This window comes from Leptodactylus fuscus, chromosome 1 (genome assembly GCF_031893055.1).
Source record: "Leptodactylus fuscus isolate aLepFus1 chromosome 1, aLepFus1.hap2, whole genome shotgun sequence".
NCBI lineage: Eukaryota > Metazoa > Chordata > Amphibia > Anura > Leptodactylidae > Leptodactylus > Leptodactylus fuscus.
The window spans coordinates 266,409,637-266,427,169 of record NC_134265.1 but is presented as its reverse complement, the minus strand read 5'-3'; the positions used below and the strand labels follow the sequence as shown (position 1 = coordinate 266,427,169).

Here is a 17,533-nt window from a genome sequence, read left to right as displayed (position 1 = left end):
ACATTGGGTGCTGCCACATTCATCTTCAGACAGCACCTGACATGCAGCCAGCACTGCAAAAATTTTAAGGGAGCCAGGTGGAAAAATGCTGCAGATCTGGGACACGGATCTGGTGCCATACAGCGCCAGAACTGATGCCTTTAGTGCCAAAACTGATTCCATAGAAAACTGAGTGAAAGTGATAATAAGAATGTATATATGTGAACAAACCCTAACCAAGATAAGGGATTACTCAAGCATCCATTTTTAATTTTCTTTTGATAGACATGTTTTTTGTTATTTGATCCAACTTTTCTATCAGTGAAAAATAGGCCAACCTTTTTGAAAACCAAGATGCTCATTTATCAATCAATAATGCCAGTTTTCATAATCTCGGAGTAGGTGGAAGATGAATGATGATGAGAAAGCGCATGCCTCCTCATAAATGATGTGCGTCCTATACCAAGTTGTGTGCCTGGTGGGGAAATGTATACCACCTCGTTGCTGGTAATAACACATCTTATTTATATAGCGGTAGGAGGGCCAGCATAGGAGGAAGCATTTCTTGTACAGTGGTCTCCACTTTTTTTTTTTTTTTGTGATTAAGGTTATTTTCATCACGAGTATAAGTTACGCTGTATGAGCCGTCAGCAGCCATTGTCCTTTAATGTATAAAGTTACAATCCAATACGGCATCATGTCGTGTGGGCTAATATGGGAGCGTAAACAGTGGAGGGTTAGTTTTAGGGATTCAAACTGCGAAATGGTTTACATTAGTAATTGTGATAGGCCTGTCTGAAGAGTTTTGTGTATAGGAATCTGTAGAAATTGGGAGTTAATCTGATTGTCCAGGGTTGAGCATTCCAGAGAAGTGGTGCAACTCATGAGAAGTCTTGGATACTTATAATAGAGGATGTTAGTCTTAGGTCATTGACTGAATGTAGAGTATTGTGTGATAGACAGAGATGATGGAAATGTGCGGGGAAGTGCAGCATTATGCCCTGTGTATAAAGGTGTTACGTTTATATTGTGTACATTTTCCACATAATTTGCCAGGAATGAGGCAAAGGCAGCACAGAAGTAAAAAAGAAAAAAAAAGTTGCAGCTGTTTTGTGAAAAATGCTGATTTGTGCAAAAAAAAAATTGTGACATTTTATGCCTTGTATTCCAGAAAACTGCATAAACTACATTAAATGTTGTGGCCCATAAGATCTTCAGGAAGGAGAAGAGAGAGAGGATTTATCTACCCAAAGCATCCTCCAAGCAGTGTCCCAGTCCTCCTGGTGGTCTTCACACCACTCCAGTCTCAAAGCTTTGTGGTGTTTTATTGCTTTATGACTGATGCACAACTGAGACCTCCAGGCAATGTTGAGGAATTGAATTCTGTAAATCTCAATGCACACTAAGGTATGCATTGTCACTAACCTAGCTGTTTTAATGGCACACTGACCCATTGTTTTCTTATGGCCCCACTTCTTAGTGTTAGTACGGATTCTTGCAGCCTGATTCTAACCAGGCTATAAGATCTAAAATTCTCAATGCGTTTCACCCTAACAGAGATCTAAGTACCAGGGTCCACCATTAGAGCTCTGGGAATTGCAGTTTTAACGGCAATTCAAGCAGGCTATCTTCTTCTCCTGATGATCCCTATTAGGGTCCATTCGCACAGAGGAAAATGGTGAGGAATTTGGTATGGAATTTCAGCGCTGAAAAAAAAGCCTCCAATTGACTTCAATGGGTTCCTTTCTCTGCTAGGAATCCACTGAAGTCAACGGGAAGCTTTTTTTTTTCAGCGCTGAAATTCCACACCAAATTCCTCACCATTTTCCTCCATGTGAATGGACCCTTCGAGTGAAACTTCTTGATAATGTTATTTCTTATAGCCTGGTTAACCCCTTAAGGACCAGGCCATTTTTTGGTTTCGCATTTTCGTTTTTCCCTCCTCACATTTCAAGAGCCATAACTTTTTCATTTTTCAGTTCACAGAGTCACATGATGGCTTATTGTTTGCGGGACAAATTGTACTTTGTAATGGCATCATTCAATATGCTGTGCAATGTACTGGGAAGCTGGAAAAAAATTCAGAATGAGGTGCAATTGGAGAAAAAATGCATTTGCGCCATTTTCTTATGGGTTTAATTTTTACAGCGTTCACTGTTTGGTACAAATGACATGTTACCTGTGTTCTACGTGTCAGTACGAACGCGGTGATACCAAATTTATATAGTATTTGAAATGTTTTGATACTTTTAAAAAAAATTATAAACTTTGCAAAATAGAAAATTTTTTTTGTGTCATCATGTTCTAACACCTGTAACTTTTTCATATTTCCATGTATGGAGCTGGTTGTGGTGTCTTTTTATGCGGGACAAGATGACGTTTCTATTGATACCATTTGGGGAAAGATCTGATTGTTTGATCACTTTTTATTCAATTTTTTATAGGAGGCAAAGTGTTGAAAAAAACGCTTTTTGGCTGTTTTTATTTTTTTTGCCGCTACGCCGTTCACAGTACGGGATAAATGTTTTAATATTCTAATAGTTCAGGCATTTTGGAGCGCAGGGATACCTAATATGTTTATGTTTAATGTTCTTTAATTACTTTTATAGCTAATCTAGGGAAAGGGGGGTGATTTGAACTTTTATATTTTTTTTATTTTTTTAATACTTTTAAAAACGTTTTTTTTTCTTCTGTTACATTTATGATCAGACCCCTTAGGTACCTTGAAACCTAGGGGGTCTGATCGCTCATACTATTCACTGCAATACTACAGTATTGCAGTGAATAGGAAAATCGCAGCACTTCTATTAGACGATGCCTCTGGCATCGTCTAATAGATCTCATGCAGAGACAAGCCTGGAAGCCTTCAATAGGCTTCCGGCTGTCATAGCAACTGATCACCGCCCTCATGTGACGTTCAGGAGGGCGGCGATCGGCAAAACATGGCGGCGCCCATGCCGCCGGCGCCGTTTACACACTGCGGTCACGTTTGACCGCAGTGTGTAAAGGGTTAACAGCAGCGATCGGCTCGGGCACCGACTGCTGCTGTTAGTGGCAGGTCCTGGCTGTATGATACAGCCGGCATCTGCCGTGTATGGAGCGAGCTCAGCGTGTGAGCTCGCTCCATACATCCCCATGCGACCCATGACGTACAGTTACGTCAAGGGTCGCTAAGGGGTTAAAATCAACCTTAGACCAATATTGAACAGGAAATAGTTATTGACGCTTATTAGTGCAGAACAAGAGGATGGGATGCATTCGGATGTAATGTGTGGGTTAAGTGGCTAATGTAAATGATAGCTCCCCAGTGTTTCCGGTATGGTGTGATTGGCAGGACATGACTGACTAGAGCAGACCTGGGCAAAGTCCGGCCCCCGGGCCGTATCCGGCCCTCTGACTGATTCAGTCCGGCCCGCACAGCTTGACTAGGGAGGCGTGTCTGGGGGGGGGGGCGCGTGTCTTATTGCCGGAAGAAGATGGAGACATGTGGAGTGTGTCATAAGGTACTGAGATGTAAGGTGAGATGCAGGGGGGAGTGTGTGTGTATATGTGTGTGTCTGTCTGTATGTATGTGTGTGTGTGTGTGTGTGTGTGTGTGTCAATATGTGTCTGTATGTGTGTGTGTGTCTATATGTGTGTGTCTCAGTAACCTAGGGGCAGAGATGGCAGATGGAGGGGGGGACATGAAACTGGGGGGGACATGAAATGGGGCAAATAAAGGAGGATATGAAACTGAGGGAGAAATGGAGGGGGGGGACATGAAACTGGGGGTAGATGAAGAGGGCACTTAAACTGGGGGGACATTAAACTGTGGAGGTAGGTGGAGGGGGACCTATCTGCCTCTAGTTGCCCTCAGTTTAATGTCACCCTCCAGCTACCCCTACGGTTTTAATGTCTGCTTCCAGCTTCCCGATTTTAATGTCTCCCTCTAGTTGCCCCCAGTTTCATGTCCCGCTCCAGCTGTCAATTTATTGCCCCCCTCCAACTACCCCCATTGTTTAATGTCCCCCTCCAGCTGCTCCAGTTTTGTGTCCCCTCTAGTTTCCACCAGTTTATACTGGGGCACCAGGAGAGGGATGTAATACTGTGGGGCAGTTGGAAGGGAACATTATAATGTGGGGGCATATAATGTACTGTAGGAGGATTATACTTTGTGGGGGCACATGGAAAGATGATTGGGAATGGGCGGAGTCAACGTAGAAGTGGGTGGAGCTAAATTTGCCGTGGCGCGGCCCTCCAGCATAGTTTCAATTTCTTATGCGGCCCCATGGGAAAATTAATTGCCCACCCCTGGACTAGAGTATTAATAAAAGTCTATCTCCTAACAATATCGGTCACACCAGGGAGATTAGTGAATTACTGTGGTGAACAGTCCTGCTAAAGTAGTAAAATACAGGAATTGTGGTATTTTATTAATGATGTTTGGTGGCTCAATATAGCCTTATTATTTTAGTATTTATAAGGCCTTATTTGAAAATATCTAATAAAGTTATATTTTAGGTAGGACCCCACTTTTTCTGTAGGCTGTAAAATCTGTGGGATGCCTAGAATCTGCTGCATTTTATCATGTGAATGTATGAGGTGTGTTTGTGGTGGAACAGTATGGACGCTCTATTGCAGATGGTGCAGAACACACGCAACTGTACCATGAGGCAAGTGCCTGAAATTAAGCAATTGTACCATCAGAGCATAGAAACTAAATATATAATTTAATATTGAGTATTTACCGTGTATTTCTTCATGTTTTTTTTTCCCCTGTTTTTATCAAAGTATAAAGCAAGAAAGATTACCGGTAGTTCATCACTTAGCATCGCCACAGGAAACATGGAGCAACTCCATAAAGTTTCCAGCACACTGTCCTTTGGTATATTTAAACAAAAAAATACCTTTATTAAATTTATTATCAAAAATGTCACCATTGCAGAGATACATCTGCTTACGCGTTTTGGCATAACGTCTTACTCACAGCAATTATTTGATGCTATGGGTAAGGCGTTATGATATCACTGCTCAAAAAAATCTATACAATATGACAAACCAAATGGTGATTTTTTTTTTATATTCACATTTTTATTAAACACTTTACCCAACGTGCTTAGTGAATTTTGAATAAATTGTAATGTCGAAACGCGTAAGCAATGGCCAAGTTTTGTATTATGTGAATTTAATATACTGATATCTTTTTTTTTTTTTTAATGTAGATTGTGATCCCCACATAGGGCTTACAATGTACATTTTTCCCTATCAGTATGTCTTTGGAATATGGGATGGAAATCCATGCAAACACGGGGAGAACATACGAACTCCTTGCAGATGGTTATTTTGCCCTTGGCGGGATTTGAACACCAGGACTCCAGCGCTGCAAGGCTGCAGTGCTAACCAATATACTGATATCTTGTGCTGGAAACTTTTTACATATTGGATTTTCATTTTCAAGCGTCATTTGAAGACTGTACAAAATGAATGATTATGGCTAACAAAGCTTAGGAGCGTTCCCCAGGAACAAAGCCAAGGATGAGCTGCTAGTCCTCCTTGTGCACACGTGAAAGCGATAGCAGCTTAGAAAGAGCGAAACCGCACCCCCCCCCCCCCAAAAAAAAAAAAAAAAAAAAAAAGCGCACATGACGTCACGGACAGCTGATCGCATTCTTGCCTGCAAACCTTTCTGTCCCTCCCCGCCGCCGTAGCTGTACTGACGTAAGCCCGCGCTAAACTCTGATTGGTAGATTTCAATAGTCGCGGGCTACTTGAACTGAGAGAACTGTGTGTATTGCAGCGCGCAGGGTTGTACGACCTAGTCATAGTGGCGGGCATAGGCCGGGGGCAAACAGGCAGCGGTGGCGAGGTACCGGGCACGGTTGGACACCGGTGAAAGGGCTCTGCTCCCTGCCTAGCCCCGTGGCCTGCACGTACTTGAGCGGTTTTGTGCGGGTTCCCCGTCAGCAGGACGGGGGTCAGGATCACACTCCCCGGGCCATAATCCTTCAGTGAATCGGTGACCGAAGCGGCGGGCGAGGATGTCGCAGTTCGTGTTGCGGGATGAGAATCAGGAGAACGTGCAACCTAGGAAGCTTCTATCTGGACAGCATGCCCCGCCAACAGGCCGCACCGTGCTGGGCGTGCTGCAAGAGAACCGGGGACAGCGAGCACCCAGCAGAGGAGGCAAACAGCAAGCACCGGTATATGGGGCTCGTGTGTGGTGTGGTGTGGGGGCTGCCTGCCGTCATGTGGGGGGATCACTCGTTCTATATTACCATCTGCTAATCTAATACTGCTTTATGTAGTATGCCATTTGTAATACAGGCATGCGGCTCCAGGCTAGGTGGGGTTAAATTGTATACGAGTCTGCGCCCTGACCAATACGTCACCTGATCCCGCCAATTTCATTCCAATAGTGATCAATACCTTTCCTCCTTCCGTCCTTGTGCGATTCTTCAGGAAGAGGGCAGCACCTCCTGCACAAGTCATTGCATGGTATTGTGCTGGCCATCGCCTCGTCTGCCCCCAATACCTAATCGGCCATTTGCAGGGGGTTTGATCCTTGCATAGGTTTGTAGTGCGCCATTTCTTTAAAAAAATGCAAATGAGGTAGTTGTCCCCTTTTGGGGTCGCCGTCTGTAGGGTCACAGGGGAGATGTAGAACAATGCAGGTCTATGTGGAGCATGGGCCCATCCTATCTTACACTGGGGTCTATGGATGAGACACTACAATTCCCAGCATGCAGTTAAAACCACATGGTTTCTCATATACTGGGTAGCCTCATGTTGCAGATAGCTAATGTAGAATACATGACTGGTGTAATTTCCAATGTTAATATATTCTGTATAGGTCAGTATGGCTTTCTCATTAGTGTCCCTGTATGTCTACATTCATGTGTCCTTAACAGTCTGATGGCAGGACCTTTTCTCTTATGTTCCAATATAAGTATTATATAGAGATTGAGAGTGTTATACAGAGACCCTCTATCTACAGAGTAGTTGTGTTTTCATGATCTATATTTTATGTTTTTCCAGATTCTTGCTGCACATAATCCTTTGGGGCTCAATGATGAAAACTATGGCAGGATCCCAGCAGGGAAGGCTGTTGGGAAGCAGTCTACCTTTACCATTCACATTGATGAGCCAGATTGTGCGAACCATAAGAAGCAAGGTGTTGTTAAGAAGTCTATGCATGATGAGCACCTGAAACAGTTGAATTCAGTAGTTATTTCTCTTGGCCAGAGACAACCACTGGCACCTATAGAAATGCCAGTGAATGTAAGCTATGGTAAGTTAAGGCAATTTGTCATCAGAATATTCCCTGCTGAACTCTAAGAACAGTACAACTAGGGTTTGCATGAATAAAATGCTGCATCTGCTTCTTGATCAATTCCTCCATTGCTGAGAAGCAATATGCGAATGAGATTTTGGCACAGCAAGGACATCTCTTCAGCTCTCAGCCCCAAAGAGCTATGCTGTATAGCGCCTGGTCCCTCTTGATGTGCATATGCTGCCTGGCCTTATCAATCATAGTAGGATAGTTTACCCTTTTTGCCCCAAATGGTTCAATAGTATATCGAAGAAAAAAGCTAATATCTCAGTAACGCAGCCATTACTCGAGAAGCATAATGTGGTGTCTGATTCATGAGACCCAGCTATTTGACACTACTTATAGTTCTATAGGAATTGTTCTGGTGATAGGATCCCTTTAAAAGGAAATGGCATCGGGTACCCTTTTTTCTGACTATCACGTAGGAATAGCCTTAAGAAAGGCTATTCTTTGCGCCGCTGTTGAGTATAAATCCCGTTTTTTTTGTCAGTATGCAAATGAGTTCTCTCACAGCACTGGGGGCGTCCCCAATGCTGTGTGAGAAATCTCCAGTGACACCTCCATCTTCTTCTGGAACGCCCTGTCCCTGTGTCTCCTTCCGACCTGGGGTTCAATAGTCTAAGGCATGCACAGTCGGCTCTGCGATCGGGCCTCGGGCAGAGCTGACTGCACATGCCTGGGCCACAAGGAAATGGCCACTTACACTAAGCTTACTGTGTAAGTGGCCATTTTCTTCTGGCCCGGGCATGTGCAGTCGGCTGTGCCCGACTACGTGTTAATCAGAAAAAAGGCTATCCAATGATGGGATCCCTTTAAGGTATATTTTTATGTACCTCTGTCATCCGGATCCTCAATCCATACAATATCCATTTTCAGACTTGCAGCATGAAGTGATCTGCAGTGTGGATTTTAATTCTGCTTTGTGCAGTGGATTTCACTTCAGTCTTTGTTTTCCAATGCACATGGTGAAATTGTCAAAGCTACAATTATGCTAGGCACTCTGCAATGAACTATTTGGTTCAGTTTTTGCTGCTACAGAAATTGCATGGAGAAAAATCTGCAGTGTCACACACATTGTCTGCACGTACTATATGGTGACCTGAGAAATGGTTTCCTATTCATGAACAAGGCCTTTGTCAGCCCTATGTGCTTGATATTTGGTGAAGCATGTCCTGATAGACTTGGACTACTGCATAGCCACACCGACTGGTGCCACAAATGCCGTGAGAATACAGAATTTGTAGAGCTGATGTTACAAGCAATTTTACTCCTTCCAGTCTGTGGTTTGATGGGAATAGGGACGAAATTACACGTTTTCAAGCTCTGTGGAAGAGGTTGTAAACATTGTTATTGCTTCCCTGACACCTGTGGCCAAAATCACTACTTTTTCTTGCTTGAAGAAAGTCTTCATAACCTGAAATATTCATGGTTGGCCATTTTTGTATATCAAAATATTTTCTTCTGGCTCTTGGCATGCCCTGCTTACAATATGTAGGGAGTTTCAAGTTCTGTGTTCTTGCTTTATGCAATGTAGTGCTGCCTGTCATTTGTACTACTGATTCAAGTCTTAGACAACATAACCATTTTTAGGGTAAGTTCACACGGGGATTTTTGGTCAGAATTTTGAGGCCATATCTGCCTCAACATTGGGAGCACAGTGGGAGCTGGTCTGTGTGTCCCCCCCCCCCCCCCCCCCCCCCGAGCAGTTTGTTCCGGCTCTCGGAAAAAGAAGCGATATGCTCATTCTGTCAGGCGGATTCGCCTCGCGATATCCACAAAAAGACACTCCCTCCCGACTGGGCCCATTGATTTGGGCCTAATCTGTAGCGGAGTGCACGACTGGATGCCGGTGCACTGCACTGCACTGGCATCCAGTCACGGCTACCTGTTTTTTGGACCGGAACCTCAGGTTACGGTACAAAAAAACCCAGTGTGAACTTACTCTTAGGCTGCGTTCAGAGTTTTTTTTGGTCAAGAAACTGATGTGAATCCTGTGCGTGTGACCCCCACCGATCAGATACTTATCCCTTGTGAAAGATCCGTTAAAATCCCTCCTCCTAAAAATGCCTCACCATAGGACTGTATGGTGAGGTGTTTTTTAGAGGAGGAATTTGAGTCCGTTCTCTGACCAAAAAACTGTGTGAACACAGCCATAGGGTCTTTTGTGTGAGCTGTTTATTTGCCAGAACCTGCATTTCAAAACATGAGCAACCTCAAAGCTTTCGATTTTTGTATTTCCCTTGACTTGCTATTTGGTTAAGTAATAGGACAAACAATTACTTACTGCTAGGTGAAAACCCTACTGCTGTGACTTATAAAATACATGGATTCCTGGGTGTCTTCTAAACTTTTTTTTTCCCCTGCACAGCAGCAAGTTAATGAGGTTGTGTTGCAGCAGGATGCTAGGCTATTGATGCTTAGCTAAAGGGGAATTGGTTTCTTGGCTCTTGTGGACTCTCCAACAAACCTAATCGGTATTCATGGTTAAAATATTAGAATTGGAACTGCTGGTAGGGGGAGTTGTATTTGTCCCTTCAGGTAACTACTGAATTGGATATGTCATAAAGTCTCTGTGGATGACAAGTGTATAACAAAAAAACTTTTTATTCCTGGCAGGACACTCTTTGCACATGTTTAATTCACTCCTCATGTAAATCTCAGAAAACTCACACCTACTCTATCTGCTAACTTGTATGTTTAGATTCCCCAATGGATATGTCAATTGTGGACGAAGAGGAAAAAGCAGTCATCAGTAAGGAGGTTCCAGACTATGCAGAGGAGATTCACACTTACCTCAGAGAAATGGAGGTAACTTTCAGCTTTCTGAATAACTCCAGACTCGGGGCTCATTCACACTACGTAATCTCCAGCTTATTCTGAACGTAAAACACGTTCAGAATAAGCGGCGTATAAAGCAACTCCATTCATTTCTATGGGAGCGGGGATACGAGCGCTCCCCATAAAATGAATGGGCTGCTTCTTTCACTACGAGCAGTCCCATTGAAGTGAATGGGAAGCGCTGCGTGTACCGCTCGGCATGAGCAGAGCTAGCCGTACACGCGAGCACATCCCATTCACTTCAATGGGACTGCTCGTAGTTAAAGAAGCAGCCCATTCATTTCTATGGGGAGCGCTCGTATGCCGGCTCCCATAGAAATGAATGGAACTGCTTTATACGCCGCTTATTCTGAACGTGTTTTACGTTCAGAATAAGCTGGCGATTATGTAGTGTGAATGAGCCCTAAGGGTTTTCTTATGTAGCTGTCCTCTGTTCCCACTGCAAACATTTTCATGTTTTGTTGAGGATATTAAGTTATGCTCTGTAAACTGCAAAAAGGGCCATCATCTTATTGTAAAGGTTTGGCACCCGGACACCGCACTGGTCAACTGTCTTTGTTCCTGGGAGGCGTATACAAAGTATACTTTCATGGCACCACTGCTATACTGTACAGCTCTGTAGCTGTGAATGGGACCAGAGCATTCCAGTAGCCAAATCAGTTGGTGTGACCTGAATTAAGCACACTGTCGGATTTCCAGCGGTATATAGGACTGCCTGTGCCCAAACCCATGAAAGGTCCTCTTTAATAAACAAAAAGAAAAATTGACCCTACCTCTAAAGCGAAGTGACTGAAGAAAGGAGAAGTAAAGCTATTTAAAATATCTATTAGTTTGTTTGTATCCGCTGTTCATGAAGACTGGGTGAATAATTGGAGGTACTTTAAAAGTGAACTGTACCCATAATCTTTAAAAATTAAACATATTATATAGCTAATACAATTAAGGGTGCATTCACACGGAGTAACGTGCCATGTGACCTGGCACGTATGCGCTGTGTGAGATTTTGAGCGCCGTATACGCTCCCATTGATTTCAATGGGAGCCTGGATCGTATACACCGCGTTATTTTGCGGCCACAAAATAACGCTGCGTATATGAGACTAACTCCCATTGAAATCAATGGGAGCGTATACAGCGCTCAAAATGTCACACAGCGTATACGTGCCAGATCACGCGGCACGTTACTCCGTGTGAAGGCACCCTTAAAGGGTGTTCCATTTGCATTTGTTAGAAAAATCTGCATATTAAACTGGTTTTTGAGAAGTTTCTTGAATATTCAATAATTATATCATAATGATTGGCAGTTCTTCACTGTCTAAAGGTGGCTCTCATTGAATTGTGCACTGATGCTGAATAACTTGGCACTTGGGTGTCATTCACTTCTGCCAGCTTTAGAACCATATCCCAATGTTCACAGAGCTTGTTCTGGGGGCAACGTTCAGATGACTGTAATACTGGAACTCTCTGCAATCCTACTAAATGAAATGGAAATTTGTATACAAAAGTTAGCTCCTAGTTCTGTTTCTAATAGCCACAAATCTATACCAAAGTATAAATGCTTTGTACAAAAGCATATGTAGCCCAGTATGACAAACAATTGTATTCTAGGTAAGGTATTGGGGAATGGTATGGTGGAAACTCCCTCCCCGTGACTGCTGTGGTTCTGTAAAGGTATCCACTAATATATAATTTTATTTGTATCTGCCGTCCTACTTGGCACTACACTATAAAAGCACATGCATGGCAGAATAGCAGTATGCTAGTACCCTAAGGGGAGCGTTCACACTACCGTCTGTGTCCGACAGGTAGTGTCCGCTCAAAATCTGGCACGGACATTAGGAGCGGACACTAGCTGTGTCCGTGACACCTGTCATTTATTTAAATGGCGATCGGGTGCGTTCTTTTGCACTCCGTGCCCTTCCTTCACTGTCCGCATGTAAAGATGTCCGACTTTTCAAGCGGACAGAAAAAACCTGACATGTAGGGTTCTTCTGTCCGCTTGAATAGTCAGACCTCTTTACATGCGGACAGTGAAGGAAGGGCACAGAGTGCAAAAGAACGCACCCGATCGCCATTTAAGTGAATGACAGGTGTCACGGACACAGCTAGTGTCCGCTCCTAACGTCCGTGCCAGATTTTGAGCGGACACTACCTGTTGGACACAGACGGTAGTGTGAACGCTCCCTAAGCTTTGTTTACCTAGCAGTACTTTGATCCTATATAAATATCAGCTGCCTTATTCAATCTCTTTATTATTGCATACCCTAGACTTCTAGGATGGTGTCATACAACGTGACATGCCAATTACTTTTAGCGAAACTTCATTATTGTAACTATGTACATCTGAAATCAACTGGTATTTCACTTACTGACAAGTGAAAGCTACTGTTTGTGACTATAGCTTCATTCAGGTACATTTACCCATACTTATTTGCCATATGTGCTGCGTTGGATGATTCATGCTTATTACTTTAACTTTTAATGTTCTCTGGGATTTAGAGCTAAATGTCTCTTTTAATGCCTTCACTTCATCAGTATAATTAAAGCTATTTTTACTTCCCTTCTTCCTGCAGATAAAATGTAAACCAAAATCTGGCTATATGCAGAAACAACCTGACATAACAAATAACATGCGCGCAATCCTTGTTGACTGGCTGGTGGAGGTTGGTGAAGAGTATAAGCTGCAAAATGAAACCCTGTATCTGGCCGTAAACTACATTGACAGATTCCTGTCTTCAATGTCTGTACTGAGAGGAAAGCTTCAACTGGTTGGCACTGCTGCTATGCTCCTGGCCGCGTAAGTTGTCAAATTCTACAACACACTCCATCCTTGTACCCATTACCTGAGTCACACTCCAGACTTCTGCACACATATCCCTGCACTCCAACTTCTTAACTCTGTGCTTTGCTATAAATCCCATGATCCAATGGAGGGCAGTGGAACTCTTCTTCTCTGTAGTCTATTAAACATACAAAGACTATATAGGCAAATTAAGACTAGTGTATTGTATTCCAGTCTTCATAAATCTTCATAACGTTAGGCTGTTTGAGAGGTTGCAGCTTAAGGTAATACTGGATTATAGATTTGGTTATAAGTGCATGAGGAATCCCCTCGTGCTTCTTTAACCTCTAACAAACTGCATAGGGAACTGTTCTAACACATATTTCTTATTACAGTAAGTTTGAAGAGATCTACCCACCAGAAGTAGCAGAATTTGTTTATATAACTGATGACACTTACAACAAGAAGCAAGTCCTTAAAATGGAACATTTGGTGCTCAAAGTTCTTTCCTTTGACCTTGCTGCCCCAACCATCCTTCAATACCTCAACCAGTACTTTAGGCTTCACCCAGTGACTCCAAAGGTGGAAAGCTTGTGTTTGGTAAGTGTTAATATAATTTACGCTTTTATAAGTCTACAGAATGCACCTTCTTACCAAGCACCCATTCACAATAGCATAATCTTGACTGAACATTGGCTAAAAGATGTGCCACTCACTAACTAGGCTATTTTCAGTCAAGTTTGCTGATTATGTGAATGACCATAACAAATTGTGTTGTTATAATAATAGGGGACATGTGAAAAGTTTTTTTTTTTTTTTTTTGGTTTTCCTCCCTGTTGTCTTTATGATAGTTGTCTGCTTGTGAATAGACTATGAAGCAGAATCACAGTGTATTTACAATAGTCTTATCTTCATCTACACTATGGATTTATGGGGGAAACGTACACTTTGATGTTCAGAACCCTCCAGGTTCTGTTTTACTCTTGATCAGTTCTTCATGTTGACATTTTGCATCCACAGTTCTTAGGAGAGCTTAGCTTGATTGATTCAGACCCTTTCCTCCGGTACCTGCCCTCAGTCATTGCTGCTGCAGCCTATACCATCGCAAACTATACCGTTAATGAGGAGACCTGGGTATGTGGCTTCTTCATTTCTATCAAACATAACTGGATTCTAGTCTCTTCATGCTGTAGCTGAAATGTGCAGTGCATGTGAAACTAATAAGTCTTTAAATCTTATATCTGCAGCCAGAGTCATTGGTCAAATTCACAGGATATACCTTGGAAAGTCTTAAGCCTTGTATATCGGATCTCTATCAAACCTACCTCTCTGCAGCAACCCATCAACAACAGGCTGTCCGTGAGAAATACAAGCATGCAAAGTAAGTGACCACATGATATCAAGTGCCCAATCCTCTGGGCAAATACTTTTACAGATCTAACTTACACAATTTTTAACTACTATGAAGCTAACGTATGTCTGGAGGAGACAGACTTGAATACTACTCTAAGTCTGTGTCCTCCCATATGCACTGAAAGGGAGCCTTCACACTGAGTAAACGCGTGTGTATTTTTGCAAACACGTGTTAAAATAAGACTCCCATTGACTTTAATGATATTTTTTACATGTGTATGTTGCAAAAATACACGTGCGTTTACTCCGTGTGAAGGCTCCCAAATGGTGTACGCTTCATTCAGTTTTCCTCTCCTCTGCTTGTGAACAATTGTCTGGATTGCAGCATACACCATGTAGGACCATAAATGACTACTGCTTGTCTTTGCTCATAGAAGTGCTAAAGATCAGCAAGCTTCTGTATCACTTGCTCAGAACAGGCTCACTTTTTGTGAAATTTAAGGCTGCCTACAAATTCTCGAGTGGTGGCTCTTGTTGGGTTTTACAACAATCTACTATTTGCCAAGCCTTTTATGCTGCCACATTCTTGTATCGTGTATATTTAGTGTTGCCTTTGAAATACTGAACTACATTCCTTCTGTTCCCCACAGGTACCATGCTGCATCATCTATTGAACCCCCAGAGTCTTTGTCTATATTTTCCTAACAGTACCAGAGGGAGTTTTAATGTATATTTACAAAGCACATGATGTACAGTTTATCTATACTTTTGTAATGCTATTGGGTATCCATAAACTGATCTCTAAGACAGATTTATGATACAAAGTTTTAGAATTTTTTTTTTTATGGGTTTTAAATTTTGTAAATGTTTTTATGTATTTGAAATTTTGTTTTAGATTACGTTAGCTATGCTCTTTTATAAAGCTGTGCAGTTTGCACTAACAAAGCAGTTGGCATATTTGTTAACTATATCCATAACTATTGTCAATAAATGTTCACTAAACTGCAACCTAAGTGTACAGTGACTTTGCATTGTCGCAATCTAATTTAATGTTGTAAAATTGCACAAAACTAAATTTACAGTTCTGGTTTCATAACTTATGTTTGCCCTGTTGGATTGCTTCATCTTTTTAATGCATCTGAAATTGCAGCCCTCATTTTATAACTTGTAGCACTGTAAAGGGGTGTTCCCATGACGGGCAGAGTTGACAATATGGCCTTTGCCATAAGGCATCTTATGGCACCTCCACAAGATCTGCATATCCCACCACTGGGGCTCTGTACCTATACCTCTAAAATGAGACAATTTAACAAACAAAAAAGCCTGCTTTTGCTTTTATGGTAGTTACAGCTCAGCCATGCTGTTTCAGTAAAGCTTGACCATAGCCAATTCTCTTTAATGAGGTTTGGGCATGGAGGGCTCAATTTAGGGCTAGTTCACACATGGGGCAGATTTTGGCACAGAGTGACACAGGGATCTGCGTCACAACCCGCCTGCCACGACTGTTGCGGCTTCCCCCTCTGAAGTTGGCTCAAATGAATGAGCAGACTCCGGAGGTTGCTGCCACCAGGCGGATAGCGCAGCTCAACGAGCCATGGAATCCGCCTGAAGACAGGGCAGTTCGCTTCTTGTGAGGAGGCGGATTATTAGCCATAATCCACCCCCTCTGTGCCCGTGTGAAAAGGCCCTTAGAGTCCCACCTCTCAAACATTTATGGGTATATCCTGTTTGTGTGAAAACCCTTTTACTGCTAATTGGAGTAGGCTTGCACAATTTTTAGTTTGCCCTCAAACCTTGGTTATAGTGTGCTCTACGCTAGTAGGAAAGTGGACTTGCCCTGTACATATTTCAAATGTACTGTGATTTAATATCACCATAATGTGACTTGGTTGTGCTGCTGGTCTTAAAACTAGGGCTACAAGGTGACTTTGACCGTGACTCCTGTTGTGCAACCAAAGCTAGCTAGGTCACCTTGTGACTCCTTCACTCATGTCCGTGACCAGAAGTCATGTACCCTGAAGGTTGCAATGCCACTCCATTTACAAAGAATGAACATTGCTCTTTCTACCCCTCTTGTAGTAGAAAGACTATGGCGCCAAACACTTCATTAGTTGTTGCTGTGATAGGGTTCTCCAACCCACTATACATGTGGGGGGAAAAACTGCACACACAGGTAGTGGATTTGTTCAGCAGAGCTAGGTGTGCAAATAGGAAATTGTCCACAAATACAAGATCATGTTGGTTGCAGTTTCTTTTTTTTTTGTTTTTTTTTCTTTTAAAGACAAGTGTATGGAGTGAGTCAGGCAGGGTGGAGCCTCTTTCCACCCCACTTGGCACCCTTTGGGGTCGCAATGCAACTTTCACTAAAGTGTAGAATTGCTTTGTGACTTCTCACATGATACAAAATACCTGCACAAATAGACATGGAATTTACAGCTTCTCTGCCCATTTTCCTGTTAAATATTCAAAATCTTTTCAGGTACTTCTGTGTAGTCCCCATAGCATGAGTCTGCCACCTCAGCAACAGAGGCATATTTCTCAAGCCCAACAATTTCTGTAAGGCCAAACATGGCATAAACTACACAGCTATCATACTGTGGGTTCTCTTCAGACCCTCGAGTATATTAAACGGAGGTCCAGGAGAGGTAAAGAAACAAAAGTTTCCCACCTCTTCTGCATTCCAGAACGATCCTATATGGCCAATCAGTGGTGCTGATCAGTGGCCTAGGGCTACCTGAGGTCATGACCTTACAGATGCTGCCCATGCCCTATAGTGTGACAGCAGCTGTCTATTTTCCTGCCAGTAATTTTTTTTTTTTTTTTTCACCTCTGATCTGTAATGTTATATTGCTAAGGGTCCTTTAGCCTAATAGTGGATTGAATCTTCTCCCACCTCTACGTTCACAGCTAGTTTTAGCAGCTTGTACAATGAGCCCTTGTCCATAGCTAATGAACTAGCCATTACTAAATTCTTTATCTGCGACTCTGAAGATTGCTAAAGCACATCTTATACAAATCAGCTTGTCTGTTCTTTCCTCAGTTAACACATGCCCATTCCACAACATAAACCAGTGGGAGAGCCACCCCTATTTGTCTGCCAAGGGTATGCAATTGTCATTATGAGGCTCTGCCACTGAAACAATATAGAACATGCACTAAACAGAAGGAGCACATAGTAAGAGGGGTGTTTTCTATGTGAAATGTAGAGTCTGCCAAGAGGTAAGTGTTAGAATTGGAGGTACACACAGGCTGAAAGCAACTGGCAACCAAAAT

General features: G+C 42.7%; 2 protein-coding genes across 2 annotated transcripts in view; both read left to right on the top strand.

The window, feature by feature from the left end:
- The window catches only part of TRPC3 (transient receptor potential cation channel subfamily C member 3), a 356,160-nt gene that overhangs the window by 267,589 nt on the left and 71,038 nt on the right, over positions 1–17,533 (top strand). The window lies entirely within an intron of this gene.
- Positions 5,771–15,031, top strand: CCNA2 (cyclin A2). Its single transcript, XM_075265481.1, has 8 exons — positions 5,771–6,158; positions 6,994–7,246; positions 9,990–10,096; positions 12,699–12,922; positions 13,303–13,507; positions 13,928–14,041; positions 14,155–14,288; positions 14,911–15,031. The coding sequence occupies exons 1-8, from the start codon at positions 5,997–5,999 to the stop codon at positions 14,963–14,965; spliced, it is 1,254 nt and encodes a 417-aa protein (XP_075121582.1). The 5' UTR covers positions 5,771–5,996; the 3' UTR covers positions 14,966–15,031.